We start from the raw sequence: 21,402 nt of genomic DNA on the forward strand, positions 1-21,402 counted from the left end.
GCAGTTTGTTTGGTCCTTTGGACATTCTCACTTTATTCTAAATAATTATTCTCCATTGCAAAAAATATAGAGTATAAAATATTGATTATCTTCAGATCAAAATTTCAAAGCACATCGATGATTCTGAAATTTTGAAAAAAAAAAGGAAAATTCTTTTTTGGGTCACTTTATCTGCTTTTTGGACACTCTTACTTCACTCTAAATAATTATTTTCCACTTAAACGAATCACTCCGCATATTTACAATTAATAACCGCATCTCCGAGAAGAATTCTTCACGGAAAGACGTTTGACCGTGTTCGTGACAATTGTGAGGAGGATAAAGAGGATCGTAGGTCCGTTGTGAATTATTGATCCGTAAAGAACGTAAGAAGACGTATATCCACGTGAAATGGCCGTAAGTTGTGGCCTCGACCTTAATAACGCAAGAAGATTACTTTCGATATCTTCGCCAACTTCCTATATAAATCTGCTCCCGTTCGAAGATTTTTCCATGAATTCGGTTGTTATTCGTGCGGTGTCTAAACCGTTAAATGGCACCATCTCACCTCTTGGTTCAAGCAAGAACAACTCGACACGTTCGGGTCGATAACGTTCGAGCAGCTGAAAGAGCCGTCGAAATTTTTTCTCCCACTTTCCATATCCGTCCGTTATATTAATCTCGAAGGTAAACGAACAGTTAATACGATGAATCTAATTGCAATTACGGCCCCCCTCTTTTGATGCTAGATTTAGAAAGGATAATGCCGCCGGTTGAAAAAGGATGGAAGGTCAGGTGGTGCTGTAAGGATCAATACGCCATCCTCTCTTGAGAGAGCGGAGCTTCACGTGTTGCTCCCGTTTCCGGTGCCATCCGGCGAACTAAAAAGGATCAATGTGCATTCTCTGCGACCACCGGTAATTACCGTTCGACGTGGCCATTATGAGGGGAACAATAACGGCTATTTGTACGCACATGCTCTATCACAATGTATTAGCCTCTTACAAATGCTCGTTCTGCTATTTTTTCTTTTTTTTCTTCCGTTAAAATTTTACACGTCGCGTGATCACATGTGTGCACTGAAAGGTTTCGTCACATTCGCTAATTCTTTGACGTTTATCACGAGTGAGATTCGGGCAGCGCGTTAAATAACGAATTTTAATAAGTTCAACTCGAGAGAGACTTTCAGGAAAAAAGTTAGAAAGTTGTTATCAGAACTGTGACGTGGGCCTGTGTACACTGTGCTTTAAAAATGATCACACAGGACGTAATTATTAAGAAGATACGTGTAAAATGTGAATTTCATTGACTCATTGACTTAGGGGAGAACGATAAGTTTCACTTTCTTCAGTTTGATGTAAAACTTCGAATTTGAAAGGAAACCGTGAAATTGGAATTTCGTCGACTCGAATGAAATGAATAGAAGAAACTTACGAGCACGTGGTATATTTAAATTGAAGGTTGACAATTCACCAACTGGTGAAAACGAGATAGTCCTCCTTCGTTAATTTGAAGCCTAACTTCCTACATAATGCACAATTTACTACATCTAAAAACAGATTCGTGTTACAACACTTTTCGTTAGAAAAAGAAACACTCGCTTTGGTCGTTCACGACTGATTGTCACTTTTTGAGTAAATCTTGTATAGCAACTGGACGACTGACTCGTTGTTCGAGATTTTTGAAATGTATACACCAACATTTCTACAGCTGACATTTTCACACAACAACGTTTCGAAATGAAAAATTTCCAGTCGTAAATGATGAAAAAGAAGAACAAAGAACGAACGAAATTTCCGATGAAATTAATCATTTTCACGCACGGTTAACAAAACCGTGTTTCGCTTCCGCAGCAAAAACGTTCGTCGATATTCGAGACAATAAAAACACCCTGTTGCATGCAAACGGACGGAGAAAAAGCGGGTTCCTCTCCGCGGCAAATGAAGCAATTAGATGCGTTTTCTTTGTAAAGCCGTGCGGGTTTATACGCGACAGGGAAAGGAATTTAGAGGGCTTCCTTTAAGAAACCACGTCCCCTTGAAATGACACTTCTCGTTCCGGTGTTTCATGAAAATCCAACCTCTTTTTCCACCGACAGAAGAAAACTGCGCTCTCGAATAATTCACACGAACACTCTTGCCTGGAGAGTCCTCGTTTTCCTCGGACAACCTTTGAATCGTTCATTCCGTCTGCGCTTTGGTAGAAATCGATATTTTAAGAGCGGATACTTCGAATAATTCAGCGGCTGAAGTGAAAGAGAGGGGAAAAATGGAGGGAGAGACGAGAAGAAGAAAAGAATAAGCAACGAGTGATACAATTATGCTCCTAATAAGGCACTGGCTATCGAATGGTGACGAGTAAAGCGCAGCTCTAGAAGTACGGTGCTTACTCATTTCGTGCGATGCGTTGATGTAATGAATGGTACGAGTGAGCTAGTGAAATAGTTTATCTCTGAAGTATCAAAGAGAACGGAAACGTGTAATGCTATAGCGAAAGCAAGAGAAATGTTGATAAGGAAACATGAAATTTAAAAGCAATAAGACACGACGAACGATACTAATGATATCGCAATAGCAGACTATGAACGAGTTGTGTTTCGTTCCGACACAATGTTTAAGCAGAATTGTGTAGATTTAGCAACTGGTTGGGTTGTCCGAGCTTATTCTTCACTTCGCTGTCATAAATGTTTCTAGCTTAACTCTTTGATCTATTCTGATTCCGCAAAATTCCTTGTTCCCTTTGTTTTGGGTTCGTGGTACCCCTCCAAGGGGTTGTGTTAGGTTTTCTGTAGAAACGGTTTATAGCACGATCGACCGGGAACAGTTATTTTTGAGCTCAGGATTTTCGTTTATTGCTTGCACGAGTCTAATTACATCCTGCGAGGGTCACTAGAATTGCTTTGCTAGATTTTTAGTAATTTGTGTCCCTCGCGCTCAATAGCCTACGAACATACCATAAACGGCATATCTGTATGTGACGGTCCGCTTGCCGATGAGTCACCCGGAGGAAATTCCAGATTTTTGGGACTTTCCGTCCACCCCTCGCGACCGTCTCCCACCCTTCCAAGGTGACAAGGTGACATGCTGATTGGTAAATGCAATTGTTCACCATTAACCAATCACCGTGTCCTAAGAAAAAATCCCTCTCACGGACGTCCGAGACGCGACGTCGGAGAGTCAGTCGTCGAGTAGTCGTAGAACAACCACAAGGAGAACCAAGGAGCAACCAGTTCAATCTACAAGTCCCAATCATATTGGGTGGTCCTTCGAATCATTATCTAGACGGCACAACATCGTGCAAACATTACAAGGCTCGAAAGTTCATCGCCACAACCACGGGCATTAACAGGTTGAATATCGGTTTCTTCGGAGGAATGAATTTTGGTGAGAGGCCAAAACTGCCGATAAAATTAGGGTCTTGGTCAATGTTCGATATCAACTTGCTGCCTTCATAAAGTGAGAAAATTGTCAATGTACCCGTTACAGGGTTGACAGAAAAACTCGGCTTCGCGCTTATGACACGTCAATTGAAAACCTTGCAGCTAAAGGGGTGCAACTCAATTATTACCAACTTCGAGTAAGTTAGAGAAAAGTGTTTATAAAATTATTGTTTTAATTCAACATTAAAAAGGACACAAAACAATAATGGATGCAGGTCCAAAATTTACAATAAATCGCTCGTTTGTTATCGGATTTGCATCAGACTTACACCGAACAATGTAGAATTCTTTTTACGTATATCACACATCATAACTAAGAAACTATGAAAAATTGAGCTACAGCCCTCTTACCGCGAGGTCCTCAATTGCTATTCATATGCAGGAAGAAACTCTAGAAGGACGAACCATTGACCCTTATCACTAGTCCTCGTCAAAAATTCTATTTGTACAACTTCTAACCTGAATCTAACTTTCCTCCACAGCTAAGACACAGTTCTCCCACTTAATTAGCCTATTAGCCCTCAAATTTTTTTCACAACTTGATATGCTAAAAACGGTCAGTTTCACTATTTTTCAATTATTTCCCAGGCGTGTAGTTTCCCATTTACTTCCCATTTTCGCCACAGAGCAGAAAGTGTAACACAATATAAACAGCGAAATAAAATAATTAAACAGAACTGCACCTTTTCGAGGTTCAATTGTACACGTGTAAGACACAGGCACGCGCTTCAAGAGGTTAAATAGCCGTCTACTCCCAAAACCAGGAACCACTAGCTTCAGAATTGGAAGCTCTATCATTGTGCGAAAGCTCGTTAAAAAGTCGGTATAACACCTCGGGTCCTCTCCTTGTTAGTGACGAGTTCACTAGAAAGCCCAGGACGAAATGCAACTTTCTTCCCCTCACCTCTTCCTCCAATCCTCACCTCCTCTATTTTCTTCTTCCACGACCAACCGAGGTTTCAAACCCTCCTGGCAATGGAGGAACATTAGAACGCGCATTGAAAACTTCAATCTGAAGAATACAACGGCAAACGAATCACGCCAGTTTCGTCGATCTGGCCTAATCTTAATTGTTCTTGGGAAATTGTAAGATCGACCGAAGATATTGTTGACACATGTACGAGAGTAACAGTGAATAAGCAATAACTGACTTATCGATGTGCTACATATATCGACTGTTATCAGCCGTACGATAATTTGAACTACTGAATTGCGCATTGCAAAGTATTCGGAAGATTAAATTGTTAAATCTAAACACTTGTGGTGCAATCAATTCCGTTTCTATTTAAGATAAGGTATCTCTTGTGTATCCGAGGAAGAAGAAAAATGTATAAATAACTTGGTAAAATGACGGAGTTCAACGAAATAAATGAAATATGTCTGGATGAATGCTGTTATCTTTTTTTTTTTTTAGAACGAATCGATAAATATGTTTTTACAATGAAATCTCGAGAGCCTTTTTCTTTTAACGTTATTCGCGTATTTCTGCCAATGTAAAGTTTTATCTACTGAAACATCAAACACCATTTGTAAACATTGACCTTATTGATTTCCTGTTGCCCTTTGTTCCTTCTTATCCGGTTAATCTGTGAATCTGATACTCGATTCAATCAATTTTTCCTTCGATTAATAACTATTCCAACTGTTATCGATAATCTTCTTGGAATTCCATTTAACGATTATTCAGGAAATGACTGGGATAAAGTTGCTTGTAGAATAAGTTAAGCAAGCAGTTTCAATTTAGAAACATCGATGTCTTTATTGTTAAGCACAGTGATTGATATTTTGTAAGGTACGCAGATGTGAATCTGAGTTCTTTCGTTAAATGTACGATTGTAAATCTTATCTTGCCGAGATTTCGAAAACAATATCCGTATGTTACTTGACACGTTTAAAAGTTGTATTCTCGTGCAACGATAAATTTGAATTAACAACAATTCTTGGATCATAAATACGAAGAAGAAAATAGACACACGACGATTAACCGTAACGAAATTTCGATAAATCTTTGGAACTTAATATGCACACTTGAGAAAATAATTTAATCAATTTCTTTTGGCTAGTAACAGATCTTTGAAGTGAAAATTGAGTGAAAGAAAATATGACGTGAAATGATGTTTGAAATGAAAATGGAATGGAAGAAAATACGACGAGAAGTGATCTTTGATATGAAAATTGGATGATATAAAATATTGAAAGGTGAAATTAAATAGAATTGAAATTGTTGAAAATGTTCCAAACAAACAAATATGATAAATAAATAATATTTTCGTGTCGGGACGCGAGAGAAAATTGAGATCAATGAATAAAAGCATACTCTAGTCTTTAAGTAGTAGTATACACGCACAGATAGGCTAAAATATGCTCGAAGATAAATTGACTTTTAATAAAACCCGTAGTAATCACTGTTTCAACGATTTCCTCTTATCGTATCGATATTTGCCCATCAAGTACCTGTCCAATTGGGATTAACATCTCACGGAAAATCCAAAGATGACGTCACGAAATGTATTGCGGCTAAACAATCTCGTATTCTTTTAAAATACTGTGTGAGACGGATACACAACAATCATGCGTAATAATCTTCATTGATATATCAACAATAACAGTTATTTTAGTATTTTTAATACCCTTTTTTTTGTCAAATTTATTAATTAAGAAAAAATTCAAGTTAAAATTTATTTTCCTCTTATTTAAGATTTAATTTCAAGCTATTGACGTAAAACTTGAAGTGAAAACTGTGCAGTCTTGTACAGGAATTATTCTGGTTAATTCGCAATTTTTGGGCGAAACGCTTTCAATAATTAAAGATGAACAGAAAATTATAATTAATTATCTAGCCAACTGAAATATTTGTATTTATTAATCAAGAAACTAATTGCTTTTGATAAACACGAAAACCACAATTGGAGTAAGTTGATCCGTAAACCATGACAAACTATGGAGAACCATAACATAGTGCAATTTTCTTTCATTATTTTCTTTCAATTTTCATACTGCAAAAATTTAAGTCACAGCATTGTAAATAAACGGCAAACTTATTTTCACACGCTCAGGGAATAATTGAAAAAAATAAATGAAATTGATCATGTTTGACTGATCAAGTTGAGAAAAATATGAGCGTAAAGGGGTTAAACGTCTTCGAGCAGTGTACAATCAGATATAAGAATTTCGGTGAAAGGTTGAACGAACAGAGAAAACAGTCTGTACCACTCGAGTTATCGGTGTCGAGTGTCGGTAATGTTATCAGGCAATAATTAATCGTGACACGTTAGAATAGCGACGAAATCAACGTATTGATACAACGCAAATCGGGGATGTATCTAATCTCTGAAGATGGGGGATTTAAAGTTTCGCAGTTTTGAAAGACTACACCGCCGTATATAAAATATTGTTATCCACGAGATTTCATAGCAGTCTGCAGTGAGCAACTGAAACAGAAACATGTTTTTGACAACGGTGTCACTTCTTGCTCTCCTATCCATCTCCAATGGTGAGTGTTTTCTATTTTCACACCTGTCTCTCATGTTTTTGTTCCAAAATGTCTCATACCTATTTACCATATTTTATTCGACACACTGACAAATGTTTTTTAATACTCGGAAACTTAGAATTGAATCAAAAAATTATTCAGTCTACTTGACTTATTTATTGAATTATTTAAAAAGTTATTATAAAGTTATTCATTTAATAAAAAGTTGACCGACTTTCGACAAGCGTGGTTGATTTTCAATCAGGAACGCGCTGAAATGGCTAGAAAATTCGGTCCATCGCGAGCGTGCTCTATGACAGCAATTTGCGCGATTAAATATAGCTAATAAGTAAAGCAACCAGCGGCAGCTGCATAATGAGCAACGTTCCATCCGTAATCACTAGCTACTAATTATTGTGTACCATTACTATTTACACAGCTGGGGTGCTGCCCAAGTATGATCCAAGAATCGTGAACGGGGAGGATGCTTTGCCAGGGGAAATCCCTTTTCAGGTCAGTTGTTTTAATAACGAACCACGTCCTTTCTCTTCTCAAAGAAGAAGTCAGATCAGACTAAAAAAAGTATGGAAAAATAAGATTTCTCCGAAAGCTCGGTATTTTCTTCCAATAAAATGAAAACTCTTCTTCGAATCTTCTCGAGTTATCGAAATCACTTCCTTCTCTTCTCTAGGTGTCCCTTCAAAACAAAGGCAGCGCGTTCCACTTTTGCGGTGGCTCCGTTCTCAGTCAAAATTATGTCATCACTGCAGCTCACTGTGTCAGCGGGTAAGCATTCCGAGAAAATTTGCATTCGAGATGTTATTACACAGGGAAGGGAGACTTTTACGGAAAAACCGGAAGAATGAAAAATCACAGAGGGGAATTTTGTTTGTTGAAAGGAAATCGGCGAGCTCCATCCAAGTTGTTGCTGGCACGATAGATCTGTCGAAGCCGGATTCTCAACGTAACGTTGTGAAAGTGATCGTTCATGAGAAATACGACTCTAGCGACTCGTGGATAAATGACATCGCGTTGTTGAAGGTAAGTTAGACGTACATTTTTTTTCTTTTTTCACACTCTCAAGGTATCGGTAGGTGAAACTGGACAAACACTCTTACGTCGTTGTTGTCTATTGCTTACAGGTCGACAAACCCTTCGTGAAATCGAAGAATGTTGATTTCGTCCGCCTTCCGTCACCAGACGTGGTCATTGCCCCCAATCAAATCGCGAGGGTTTCTGGATGGGGCAGACTTTGGGTTTGTAAATCATTAACTTCTCTCTATATATTATTTTTCTCTCTTCTTTTTAGATACACTGTGTATTATATTGTTTTTCTTTTTTTACACTATATATTATACACTATATATTATATCAACTTCTCTCCGTATCTTGAATATTTTTTTTTGAATACACTGCGTGTTATATTAACACGTTCGCATACGCCCCACTCTGGTCTTTCCGTTCAGGCCATCTGATATTTCGGCCTTTTCCTTCCGCTAACTTAAACTATGCAACTACGGCGATAATTTGTTGAAACAAAAATTTTTCCTTTGCTCTATAGCATATCTTAAACGTTACCTTTTTCTCGATAACAATGATTTTTGCAATCTTATAAATATTGGAAGACATATAGGGCGAAAAGCAAAACTGTTAGTCTCGACAATGTGAGACTCATACGACCCACGCGGCGTGAACGGAAAGTCACCGAAAATCGGTCCGGCACGGAACGTATTAACTTCTCTGCATACATTAAGTTTTTCTTTTAATACACTGCGTATTATATTAACTTTTCTCCATATATTAAATATTTGTTTTCTTTTTTTTTTTTATTACAGAATATATTATACTAACTTCTCTCCATACGTATATGTACTACTTTTCTTTTAAATACACTTTCAATGCACGAATCTTGTACCTAAACCTGTTGAATTACTAATCAACCTATTTACGTACAAATTTATCTAATTACAGCAAGGTGGTCCCACGACTATTTACCTACAACGTGTAAACATCTTGGTTGCCAGCCAAGACTATTGCAAGCTAATGTACAACAAACGTCATTACAACATCTACGATTCGCACATTTGCGCTTACGACCCAAGCGTTGAGAAGGGATCTTGCCATGTAAGTTTCATCCCTTGGAGTCACACTACTCTACGATCATTTTTCCCCCGAAATTTCACTGGGCAAACTCGCTGAAATTGTTCTCGAAAATACAGTATACTATTTTTTCTACACAGGGTGATTCTGGTGGCCCCTTGACCGTCAACGGAACACTCACTGGTCTGGTTTCTTGGGCAATGGGCTGCGCCCTCACTGATTACCCCACAGTCTACACCCGTGTGGCGTCTCATCTTGATTGGATAAAAGCAAACTCCAAGTAGACCCGGCAAATGAAACACAGACCGCGAGTAGACGAAGTGAAAAACGCGAACGCAAGGCTTGAACATTTCTAACAACCGAAATGAGAGTTCATCGCGACGCTGTGACGTTTTGTGAAATGAAAGTATAAGAATTTATGGCAATAAATGAAAAGATATTATTTGAATTATAAATACTTGTTTATTTTGATACGCGAGGAAGGCACGTCGCTACGCAATCGATAAAACAAACATCGACAAGACGCTGAGGAAAAAAACGTATCAGAGTTTTGTCACAGACATACACTCGTTTCTCCTAATAATCCAACAGAAAGTAACACCTGTTTCATCCGAAAGAATATCTTATATGTCCTATATGCAGTATTGTAATTTTAAGAAAACGTAGCCTTAAGTAGAAGAAAGAAAGTGGGCGGCAAGGGATGAAAGCCAAGCCTAAAGGAAAAAAGCCCCAGCGGCGAGTGGCCCACGAATTGGCTGGCTGTAAGGGATGAACGAGAGTGTTGATTGTAAAATTGAGAAGCGCGGGAAAAGTTGCGAGGGAGAGCGATTGCGTATATTATTGTTATTTGTACATTTTAATTAATAATCACCTGTATTTTATTCTTAACTCCACATACATTTGTTTTCTATCGAAATAAATCACTTATTCGATACCTTCGTGTGAATTTCTTGTATTTTGCCAAATCAGTTTTTCTATTAAAAATAAACATATCGACTACAAGAATTGTATAGAATTTGCTGTAATTTAAATTCGTTTCGCAATTATGAGTGAATTTAAAGGAAATTATAATTTAAATTCAGAATTTCTGAAAATTGAAAAGTTTTACGATAAAATTGCAGAAATTATTTGGTAACGAATAGCAGTAGGAGAGAACATAAACCGTGAGTTGCCACGAAATCGTTCCGGTGTTCACATCAGGCGAGACTATGAAAAACCAGAGAACGTATTTCTTCCTCTGTGCCAAGAAAACGAGGCTCCTCTGAACCAATAAGAATGAACTGACCCTGTGTTGAAATTTAGGGATCCTACTATCCGATCCTAACCATCGAAACTTGATAGATAGATCAGAAAAGATACAGTTTATTTACCAGCCTAGTTATTGCAATAATTTCAATTCAACAACTTTCTGTAAATTATTTTTTAAATCATAGATCTTTGCAATGAAAGCTGAAGAAATCAAATTGTCGATGTTTCTTCGTAAAGCGAAGTATTTGAAGATTACAAAGAAAACAGCGATTAAATACTAATCTTCGAATATCCGACGTTAGATATAAGGTGAATACAAGAGAGATAAGGGCTGAGAGAATAATCCGGTTAATTGTGAAAGCTGGATTAATCAGATAAGTCCACGATAATAAACAAAGGGAATGGACATTTAATTACATGCGATTATCTTTTTTTCAAATCTTTTGTTAATTAATTAAGAGTATCAAGAGAGTGCCAAACCTCGTTCAGATTATCACACAATGATAATACAGTTATCAGTACAACAACAGAGGCAATACACAAAAATAGAACAATCCAAATACAACATTAGGTACAAATACATGAGAACTACAGGACTACTTGAGCAAAGAAGGAATAGGCTAGAAGTTAAGGGGACTAGGCAGTCAGATTTGGTAAAAATATAACGTTTTTTGGGAATTTATTACAAGGACAGGAATTAAAATTGCAACTTGTACTTTTAGATATTACTTATTAGTACTATGAGGCGTAAAAAAAAATTTTTTTTAATAACATATACATGTATATAACAATAGCCCAAGCGAGACACGGGAATTTAGAAAACTGGAACAAGTACTGGGAAGAGGAGGAAGGAAGGAGATGCGATTTGTGTGGTGATAGATTCGGAAATCTGGAACATTTAACAGGGGACTGCAAAGAAACCGACAGGGATATCAGGATGGAAGACGTAGCGAATGGGAGGCAGGACAGAAAGATTGTAGAGTGGCTCGAGAAGCTGGAAAAGAGAGAGTGGCTGAGAACACCAAAGAGAATATTAAAGTATAAGGGAGGGGTAACAATTAATGGGTAATAAGTAGGGCGATAAGTTAGTAGAGTACGAGGGAATGTGAATGGAAGAGAGGGAACGAATCGAATGAGTGAATAAGATAGTTTTATAAAACGTAGGTTATTGTAAACCAAGTTAAATTCAGTTATTCGATTCTTTTTCCAGCGCGTAAATATAAAAATACAATTTCACAACATTATTTACCTTAATTGAAGCTACGAAAAATCAATATTTTTCGTGTTTGATTGAGAAACGTATTTTCCGTACATTTGACGATATTTCAACAATCCACCAGAGATACTTGTTTACATTCTCAGGCAGATTTAGAAACCCGTCAGACTGTAATCGCCGTGAAATTTCTATTTACCTACATTTCGTCCAATACAGACGAATAATCTCTGGCAATCGATGTTGCTTATCGAAAGAAACGATAAAACGACGTATACTTAGGTGCAAATTGATATAGATGCTGGCACGAAATTAATCTTGATCGTGATCGAGATAAAGACGATTTGTCAATCACGGTTTACTTTTAAAAGATTACGATCTAACGGGTAGTATATAACGAACAGGTCGCTTCGCAAATTTATCATTCTCGTATTGATACTGCAAATATGACCACGATGATACTTATTCTCTTGGCAGCGTTGGCCACAGCTAACGGTAAGTAACCAAGCAGATTCCTCCGTTAACAGATACTTAACTTGTTCCACCGTAGATAAGAATCTCGATTAGAATTACCGTAACCTTAAACTTCGATTATACTAATCACGTCGCCCTGCCGCAATTTACAGCCGCTTCGTTGACCCTGGACCTGGATCCTAGGATCGTGAACGGTGAAAATGTGAAAGCAGGCGAAATTCCATACCAGGTACGTGTAAATCCTTCGTTAACCCTTTAAACTCGGAATTTTTTTATAAATTTTCTTTTCAATAACTACCTGTTATTTTAAGAATTTTATCTGAAATGCACTTCGAAAGACATTTGGTCGATAGGAAGCAATTTAAACAATTTCTTTTTATTTTATTTTACTAATTATATTGAAAATAGCATTAACCTATTGCTCATCCAAGTAAAAAAAATACTGCAAAGTATAATGGATATTTAAATTGGCAATTTAAAAATTATTTCATTCGTACCTGTGAATAAAACTGATGTCGAGTCACACTCGATAAAGGAGTCCAAAGGGTTTAACGCGCACGAAAATGGAAGGAGAGACGCGAGAAGGAAACAGTGTTTCGCGGTATCGTGTATCTTAAGTGAATTAACGTTAGATAGAGATCGAGGAAAGAAATAAAACGGCAGAATTTATTGAAAAATACCACTTTAACGTTAAAGGTATCTCTGCAAACTCAAGGACGTCATTTCTGTGGTGGGTCGGTACTTAATGCAAACTACGTCCTCACAGCAGCTCACTGCGTCGAGAAGTAAGTTTCCTAATTTCCCATCAGGCAGAATCCTCGATCGTTATCGTAACACAAGCAACATTACATGGTTTGTAACATTGTTAACAGCCAAAAAGCTGAGAATATCGACGTTATCGCTGGAACCATAAACCTGCAAAGTCGGCCCTCGGTGCATAAAGCTGAGAAGATTGTCAAACACGAAAAATACAATCCGTCTAATAACTGGATCAACGATATCGCGCTGATCAAGGTATCTAATTGTGATTCAATTTTGCTTTACCCTTTCGCTGTGAATTTTGATTAAGTGCGCATACATACGCCTTTAATCACTTAACGCTCAGATTTTTTTCAAATTTACCGCCAAAAAATGCAGACATTGCTTGTTTTGCATAAATTCATATTCTGCATTTTTAGCGGTGTACGAAGTAGTTTTGGTGAAACAGAGAAAGAAATGCGAAAGATGGAATATAACAGATCGTTTTGTGTCGAGTATTAAAATTTATTAAAAAGTTTAACAAAATTTGATAAAAAATGACAATCGAAATTTTTCAGACTTTTAATTATTTAGATAATTTTACACTGAAAATATAGTGCTTTTAATAAACTATATAATTTGTTTTTCTCGAGGGTGCCTTAGTGAGAGGGTTAACTGCAATCAAATAGAAAAAAAAAGATCATTTAACGAAGAAAGTAAAAGCTTTGAAATTTCAGAAATGAAAAAATACTATAACATTGAAGTCTTTTGATTTCTATAGGTAAAGACACCATTCGTGCCAAGCTCACAGATATCTTTCGTGCCTCTACCAAGACTAAACGAAGCTGTCTCAGCTAACTCAGTGGCTGTAGTATCAGGATGGGGCAGACTCCGAGTAAGTATTAACTGATATCAAAGTTCTCTATTAAAATTACAATTTTCGTGTAATATACGTTCTAAATGCAATATTAAATGATTATTTCGTTGTACAGTCTGGTGGACCAACTACCAATCAACTCCAAAAGGCACGCATCTACATCACAGACCAGAATGTCTGCAAAAAGGCTTACGGAAATATTTTCGACACGCAAATCTGTGCCAATTATCCATCAAACGAGAAAGGAGCTTGCCAAGTAAGTGTCACTTTCTCTTGTTTAACCCTTTCGTGACAAATGGGACACGCATGTTCCACTTGAGTGCTCGAATAAAAATGAACATTGCAGACACGATGATCAATAGATAAATAACGAATTCCTCAAAAAAATAATTCTCTCGCGAAAGGGTTAACCCTCCACAACGATTCTGGATATTAAGTCCCATTTTATTTCTTTATTGCTACACTATTACGTTATTAATAATTACTAATTCTTGCTTCTTCTGTCAAAATGCAAAATTATAGTCAACCGTAATTTTGTTTCTCATGAACGAAGAAAAAATTGAATTACAGAGGGATAACTATTAGGTGTGAAAATTAATTTCTTTTCTCACGAACTTCAATGTTTATTTACCAAAAATCGAACACTTTTGATTTTCAAAATAATCTCTGTTATATTGAGTGATCATTTTTCCATTTATTGGATAACCGAGGAATTCTCTGTCAGAACAAATATGACGGTTTGGGTGGATAAAGTCGTCAAGAATTTGTGAAGAAAGCCACCGAATTAATTTACATACAAAATATTTACCAAAATTAAAGATACGTAATTAAGATTTTTCTTTCTAATTAATGGTATTTTGTTTACAGGGTGACTCTGGCGGTCCTCTCACAGTTAATGGAAAAATCGTGGGAATTGTGTCTTGGTCGAGAGGATGTGGTCTCCCTAACTACCCAACTGTCTACACTCGCGTTCCATCTTACGTGTCTTGGATTCAACAGCATGCAGTCTAATAAGTTGAGAATACTACAAAGTATACAATACTGATTTCCAACAGAGTACCAATTAAAAATGCAAAAGTATAATCGATCCAACAATTACTTCGATCTTCCTTCCTCGACGTCCACGGATTCAGAAACTCGTCGTTCGAAAGAAGACGAAAAAAATTTGATTTTACAAGTTATTCCACGATTTATCACAGGGAAATATTAAAATTCCTGTACGCGTTCGAAGCAGCCAATTTCGCGCGGGAAGAGCTCGCGCTCTTCAAACTAGAAAAAGCGAAAAACCAAAATTGAGGATTCATTTTGAAAACAAATGTCGCGCAACGTTCCTCTGTAAAACACTTTCATTGCCCATTGTAAATATATTATTTTTATTCAAGTTAAATTGTGCACACGTTGCAGAAGAAATTTTATTGCAATAAAAGAACGTGGAAATTGTTAAGTTTACTTATTATCGAGATCTAAGTAAGATCTAAGAGAGAAGATTAAGATTCGAGTCTGACTCGACGTAAGAATTTTTGCTTTCAGATATCGTGTAACGATAAATTATAAATGATAATAAACCAGTTTTTATGCATTAATGTTACACTGAAACTTAGTATTTTATAACTGATATTACGTTGAAACGTTGAAATAAAGAGAAACTACATGGTACTGCTCGAGAGTGACCAAATGAGTGCGGACTAAGTGGACTATTTGGACCGCAAAGGGTTAACATTTGAAACACTCAGAAACCAAAATGATTAACTCCACTTTCTGACATTCTCCCAATTTCAGTATCAAAGCTTGGTGTTTAATTTTTCATAAATAAAACAAATTCGATAAATTTCATTCTATGGAAAATTAGTCACTTCGGCTTCTGAGTGACTCGTTTATTTACGAATTAACCCTTTCGCTGCGACAGACGGTAGCAAAATTTCTTGTTTCATTGTTCCAAAATCTATTTCACTAAATGAAATAGTGCAGAAGTGTGCAAAGGATCGAATAAAAATAGAAGTGCCCCAAAAAGGCTCGAATAGCGCGGTGTGAAGAAATTTCCAAAGCGCCTGTTAACGTCAGCAGAAATGAAAGGGTTAAAGAGCGTTTTGAAGTTCTGTCGATACTGCGCGAACCTATCGATCGTTTAATCAACCATAATCAACAACTGAGCGAGTTTTTTGTTCCGCGTGCAACGGTGTGTGCAGGTACAATCGAATATTTTCGACGAATTGGCAGCTGTGCTAACGTCGATTACATTTTGATTCGGCTGTTGTGTTTATGCAGGGACGCTGAAATCCAATAGCGCCATAATTCACGTGTTTGTAATGCATGCGGATTATTCGCGCGGACGCGCTCGTGTCACAAGAAACCAGTCACCTCGTGTACTATCTCTCTATCACGAGTGTCACGAAGCTCGACGTTGTCGCGGTGCTGTCGTAAAGTAAAGGTATTAACCAAGATTCGGTGACTCTACATTGTCGAATAATTGACAAGAATGGAAATTATATCGTAAGTATGATGGATTGCGTTTGAGAAGAAAAGGCAAACGCGAAAAGTTTGCGACCTGAGTCGAAATACTCTGATGCTAGGAGCTTGTAATTTTTATTGTACGATATGTAATCGTTTGGGATTAAGAATCTTCCTCATTTTTTATTTTGGATCAGCAGAAGACCCGGAATCGTGTAAACAGTCGACACACTCTATAAAATAAACTGTAACTCGTGTAATTTTGATTGTTTTTACTTCAAAAAAAATATATTATGGGGAAAAAATCCTAAAAATTTCTTAAAAGATGGCATTCAAAACCAGAATGTGTATGGAGTTGTGGCTCTGTCATTTTTGTTCCCTTTTTTAAAGCTACTGAAATAGAGGTATTTTCAGTGAAGTAGAAAATCCAATAAAATCTAATAAGATCTAATAAAAAATCTAATTGAATGAAATTAAATTAAAAACGAAAGAAAGAAAAAAATCTAATAAAAATAAAAAAGTGACAAAGGACCTCGCTGCAAAAATCACTTCAAATCTTTGCAAAAATTATTCAAGGCACTTGCAGTGGTTCTTTATCTCCAGGTTTTGGAGCATTTCTCAATTTCGTCAATTTCTTCCCTTGTCACTGCAAACGTCCCTACTTCAATAGCTGTAAAAGAGAAAAAGAGACGACAGAGCCAAGAAACTTCTTAAATCGATGCACAAATGATCACACGTTACACAGTAAAAGTTACAATCACCTAACAACAGTATTTCGTACTTTTCAATCCCCAACGAGAATTTTCAGAGGATTTCAATGTTAACAGTAAGAAGAAGAAGAAGAAATAAAGAGATTTTTCAATTTCGCTGAAGTTAATGGCTACGAACTGACGATTTAGAATCGTTTGTTTGTAAATGACGTTACAACCGTCGTCACTGCGATGACAGGGATGTATAAGACGGAACTGCTTGAGGCTACTTGAAGTAATGACCCCTCGTGAAAAGGGAAAAAGTCTTCCGAGAAATGAATTCGTTTTCTTTTCCTTCCTCGCTTACACGGAGCTTCATTTTGGTGCTAGCGGCCAATAGGTACTCGAACAAAGGGAAATTTTCATTTCGCCAAATCTACGATTGTACCTTGTGCCAACAATCGATTTCACCGCTAGCTTTTATACAACAACGAGAAAATTGTCACAGGTGAAAAATTTTTCATTTTCATTACATTACTTCGAATATCTTCCAACACGTAGATTTACCATCGGATGATATTTCAGAAGCTGAACTGCACTACTTGAGTAAATTTTAATTGACCTATATTTCATAATACCGTAATTACCAAATTTTCATATTTTCCAGACAGAAACACATTTTTCGCTCTCCCAAAAAATGTTATATTCTCAAATTGCAACAATTTTTCACAATAGTAAAAAGTACGAAATAACGTGTCAGAGGACACAGCAATATTAACAATATCATAACGCATATTTCACAATACTCTAATTAAGTAATTTCGTTTTCACTCTTCTGAAAAATTTCATGCTTCCAACTTGCAACAATTTTCTCGCGGTGCATGCAGACGAAGTGATAAAAAATAACAGCAAAAGTACAATTCCCAAAGTGAACTCGTGTAAATGTGTATATTTGCACTTTGTGTGAAATTGCTTCGAATGGAAAATAAAATTTAAATAATCCGCGCCTGAAATTGTGCAACATCGCCGTGAACGATTCTTCGAAGATGAACGACACGAATGTAACGAATATATGCCAACAGTGAATATGGCAAAATCTAATTAACGTTAATGTACGAAAGTGTCTCGTTCGATGTGAACACGTGAAAGCTTACGGAGGGACGAATAATGTCGCGTAAAAGGTAAATTGTCGTTCGAATTCGGTTTTTCATTTCTGGCTGGATTTCACGGGAGGAGAGAGAGGTGAAGAGTACGAAATAACGGGTCAGTAGATACAGCAAAATCAATAACACCATGACGTTCATATGTTGCTCTCATTTCCGGTGCCACTCGAACGCGATCGATGGATGTGTTTTATTCCGTTACTCGAAATAAAAGTGAAGAAAGTTGAAAATAAATACATATATATACATATTAATTTCACGGGATATTAAAACAGACGAAAGTTTTCTAAATCAGAAAATCTTTTGGACAAAATAAAGATCTGTGCAGTTAACAAGCAAGTTAAGGAGAGAAGGTACGAATTTTAATTTCCTCTGTAATTTCTTTACTTCCAAGTCGCTTAACAACTCTTAATGGATTCGAAATAAGTTTAACAATGAACGTAAACTCTTCCTGCTATCTCGTACGTAATTTCATTCTTAATAACTGATATTATCGTTTCCTCGCGACGCATTCAAACGCGAAACACCATTTCTATTTCGTTCCCTTTTTTCTTCTTCTTCCCTTAAATAGAAGAAAAGTTTGCTTTAACGCGTTCGTTTGGAGGAAGAAACTAACTTCGAGTTACGTTGCAATGCGATAAGAATATTTATCGGTTGAAAAATCGGCCGGTGAGAAATTTTCCACGTTTCGAAGAAATGTGTAGATAAAGAGAAGTATTTTTTTTTTCTCTTTATTATAATCCTTGCCTTTCGGCTTAGGATGACTTCCGGCTACACCTTTTCGATTTACAATATTTGACATATTTCTTACCCTGCTAGTCTTAACTTCTATTATATTGTATTAATTATCTTTATTTCTTTATCTCTGTTATATTAATTATCTTAAATTAATTATCCTATATCGGTTATCTTTCCAAAATACGATCTCGTACCTATTTATTTACCTTCCCCCCATCCGACAAAGAGAATTATTATTATGCAAGAAGAAAATTCAAGGGAGAAGTCCCATCAGGACATTTCCCGCTTCGCGATCACAGTACCCCGTGAAATGCATATTTGCATTCCGGAAACGCTGTGTGAATTAAGAAACAAGGGTACAAGGGACGCGCGAAAGTAAACCTTTTCACCAACTGTCGCGGAAGAAAGCTTTCTTCCGTAACCGGAAGCGTGGCGCGCCTATGCCTTTTAGACCAAGAAAGAAGACAGAAAACAGAAAGGCAAATATTCCACACAAATATGAACTCATCTACGATACTGTTTACACGATCAAAGACACCTCACGATAAAAATAAAATACAGAACAGCTTCGATGATTTCGTTAAAAAAAAAAACAGGGGTGAAACAACTTTCCTCTGACGCGTGAACATAATACTCGGTTGGAAAGCAGGCGACAAAAACGTAGGATGAGAAATCTCAAAGAGGAGATGCATAAAATTTCGGGGGAGTGAAATTTCTAACAAGAGTGGACCACTTTTTGAGACACACAGGTGAAAATACTGGAACGTGAAGAAGTTGGAGAAAATGGCTTACACGAGATTCCACCGGGTAGATTAAACCAACAGTGTAGTTTTCTTTCGGAGGTGAGCATTTTAATTTCACGAATGAAACAGAAATCGTGACGAGCGTTGCGAAAGAACGAACAATGTTCCTTTAAACCGAATCAATTCTCGCGTGTGTATGTATGTATATATGCAGTTGATAAAAAGTCAGAGGGAAAAATACGTACTTGTAAAAACAAGGAACAACTAACGAGACACAATGGCAATCGCGAACATTTACGAGAACAAACTGTGTACCAGAAGTACCTCTACCGAGCGATATGTTAACAGTAATTTCCACTTACTCCTGTATACGCGAAGAAATGCGGCAGAAACTGTTGTATAGAGTTCTGAAACGTTGCAAACGGCCATGAACAAGATCGTAATGGTTTGAACAAAGAAGGGGAAAAAAGGAAAGAAAGGGCGTTTCCTCGAAATATAACAAGGTACGTTGGCGGTTCTTGATAATTTTACCACCGTACCTGCCTCCTCGTTGCTCGTGCAGAGAGTATCCGACCGTATTTACATTGCTAATGAAATTTCATTTCCGCTTTCTATTTCTCGAAGTGGCAACGCGGAAGGCACCGCCAGCCACATTCGGTTGCTTCACTCGTTTTGTCCGCCTTGCGTATTCTCGAACCACTTATTTAACACACAGAAAAGTTGCCCGGTACCGAGAGAAAAGAAACGAACACGACGATAATTGCGTGAAACTGGGCCACTGCTACCGGAATCGATTTCCTCACGAAAATGAGAAAGTCTTGTGCTCGTACCTTTTATTAGTTCCAACTCAAATTTCACTGTCTCGCGCTCGCAGACTTTTCTCCTCTGGGAGAGAATTGAGTGGAAAAGACGAAGGTGTAGCAAACATCTAATGAACTAGGTTCTGAGAGACTTTCTTCGCCTAATTGGGTTTTGTGTGATTCCTCGGAATTTTTCAATTTTGAGGAAAGGTTTTGGAAAGATAGAAGTACAGATGTTACTAACTTCTTTTTGTTTATTTGGAAGTTAGGTGAAGTAGATTGTACTACTTTCTTCACGTAATTGGATTTTCTGCGATTCTTCAAAAATATGTTAATTTTGGGAAAAGATTTTCAAGAGATAGAAATATGGATATTACCAAGCTCCTTTCATTTATTTCGAAAGCAGACCACTTTTTCAAAGAAAAAGAAATTTCATCGATTAAAAAAAATCGTAAAAGGTGTAGCAAACACCTGATCAACTAAATTCTACCACTCTCGTCACTTAACCGAATTTTTCAATTCTTCAAAAATTTTCCAATTTCGAGAAAAGCTTCTTAAAACAACTTCTCTTCGTTTCTTTCGAAAGTAGACCACTTTTTGATTAAAAAAAAAAATTGAAAGGTACAATTTTCCAGGAAAACGACGTATAAGTATTCTAAAAGAATTCTAATAATCCCAAGGTAAACTGAACATCACACGTTTATCACGATTAACGCTACTCTTTTACAATTCAAGTTCGAAGATAGGGAGATCCGCGATTAATCAAAATCTAGATCAGGAATAAAATAATTAACGATGTCGCATTCCTTTCAGGTTAATTACTCGCCTCGTTAAACCCCATTTTTCAACGCGGAACACAATTCACGTGTGGCGCTTCGTTACCGTGATATAGCATTGTACGAAATTCATTAAGTTCTTGGCTGCACGCAGTAATTAATTAAGATAGGACATCCATGTCGCTAGTTGAACTGACAGAAAGCACCCCCCCGGTGTGGCTCTAGCCGTGAAAATAATCTAGTTACAACGTTACAAGCGAAATTAACGTGGCTGCTTGGAAAATAAATTAAACCGAGCGTCGTTTATTCCACTCGTGCTCCCTTTCAGCCAGGCTCTGTATTTGAAAAATCTTCGATTGGCTTTGCCCGTCGATTAATTACATATCCGCGAAATGCGACGATCTGTCACACGCGCGCGCGGAACACTGTATTGTACGAAAGGAGAGAATCGACAGGGAATATCGTTTTCAGTTTGAAATTATTAAACGAAACAAACGAGAGAGGA

The 21,402-nt window shown here is 37.1% G+C and overlaps 2 protein-coding genes across 2 annotated transcripts; both read left to right on the forward strand.

The window, feature by feature from the left end:
• Nucleotides 1-6,822: 6,822 nt before the first annotated feature.
• Nucleotides 6,823-9,578, forward strand: LOC108578780 (chymotrypsin-2-like). Its single transcript, XM_017942171.1, has 7 exons — nt 6,823-6,911; nt 7,330-7,403; nt 7,582-7,676; nt 7,790-7,931; nt 8,033-8,146; nt 8,862-9,014; nt 9,131-9,578. Exons 1-7 carry the CDS (start codon nt 6,863-6,865, stop codon nt 9,272-9,274), a joined length of 771 nt encoding a protein of 256 aa, XP_017797660.1. The 5' UTR covers nt 6,823-6,862; the 3' UTR covers nt 9,275-9,578.
• A 2,268-nt stretch (nt 9,579-11,846) lies between these two features.
• LOC108578781 (trypsin-7-like) lies at nt 11,847-14,685 on the forward strand. Its single transcript, XM_017942172.1, has 7 exons — nt 11,847-11,946; nt 12,078-12,154; nt 12,622-12,710; nt 12,798-12,939; nt 13,445-13,558; nt 13,656-13,796; nt 14,408-14,685. The coding sequence occupies exons 1-7, from the start codon at nt 11,898-11,900 to the stop codon at nt 14,549-14,551; spliced, it is 756 nt and encodes a 251-aa protein (XP_017797661.1). The 5' UTR covers nt 11,847-11,897; the 3' UTR covers nt 14,552-14,685.
• Nucleotides 14,686-21,402: the final 6,717 nt, after the last annotated feature.

This window comes from Habropoda laboriosa, unplaced genomic scaffold (genome assembly GCF_001263275.1).
Source record: "Habropoda laboriosa isolate 0110345459 unplaced genomic scaffold, ASM126327v1 scaffold28, whole genome shotgun sequence".
Taxonomy (NCBI): domain Eukaryota; kingdom Metazoa; phylum Arthropoda; class Insecta; order Hymenoptera; family Apidae; genus Habropoda; species Habropoda laboriosa.

Excerpts from the sequence above, each read along its gene's own strand:
- LOC108578780 (XM_017942171.1), top strand. The coding sequence starts at position 6,863 with ATGTTTTTGACAACGGTGTCACTTCTTGCTCTCCTATCCATCTCCAAT. Across the intron at positions 7,677-7,789 it reads GCAGCTCACTGTGTCAGCGG|GAAATCGGCGAGCTCCATCC; the intron begins GTAAGCATTCCG and ends GTTTGTTGAAAG. Across the intron at positions 9,015-9,130 it reads TTGAGAAGGGATCTTGCCAT|GGTGATTCTGGTGGCCCCTT; the intron begins GTAAGTTTCATC and ends TTTTCTACACAG.
- LOC108578781 (XM_017942172.1), top strand. The coding sequence starts at position 11,898 with ATGACCACGATGATACTTATTCTCTTGGCAGCGTTGGCCACAGCTAAC. Across the intron at positions 12,155-12,621 it reads CAGGCGAAATTCCATACCAG|GTATCTCTGCAAACTCAAGG; the intron begins GTACGTGTAAAT and ends TTAACGTTAAAG. Across the intron at positions 13,559-13,655 it reads CAGGATGGGGCAGACTCCGA|TCTGGTGGACCAACTACCAA; the intron begins GTAAGTATTAAC and ends TTCGTTGTACAG.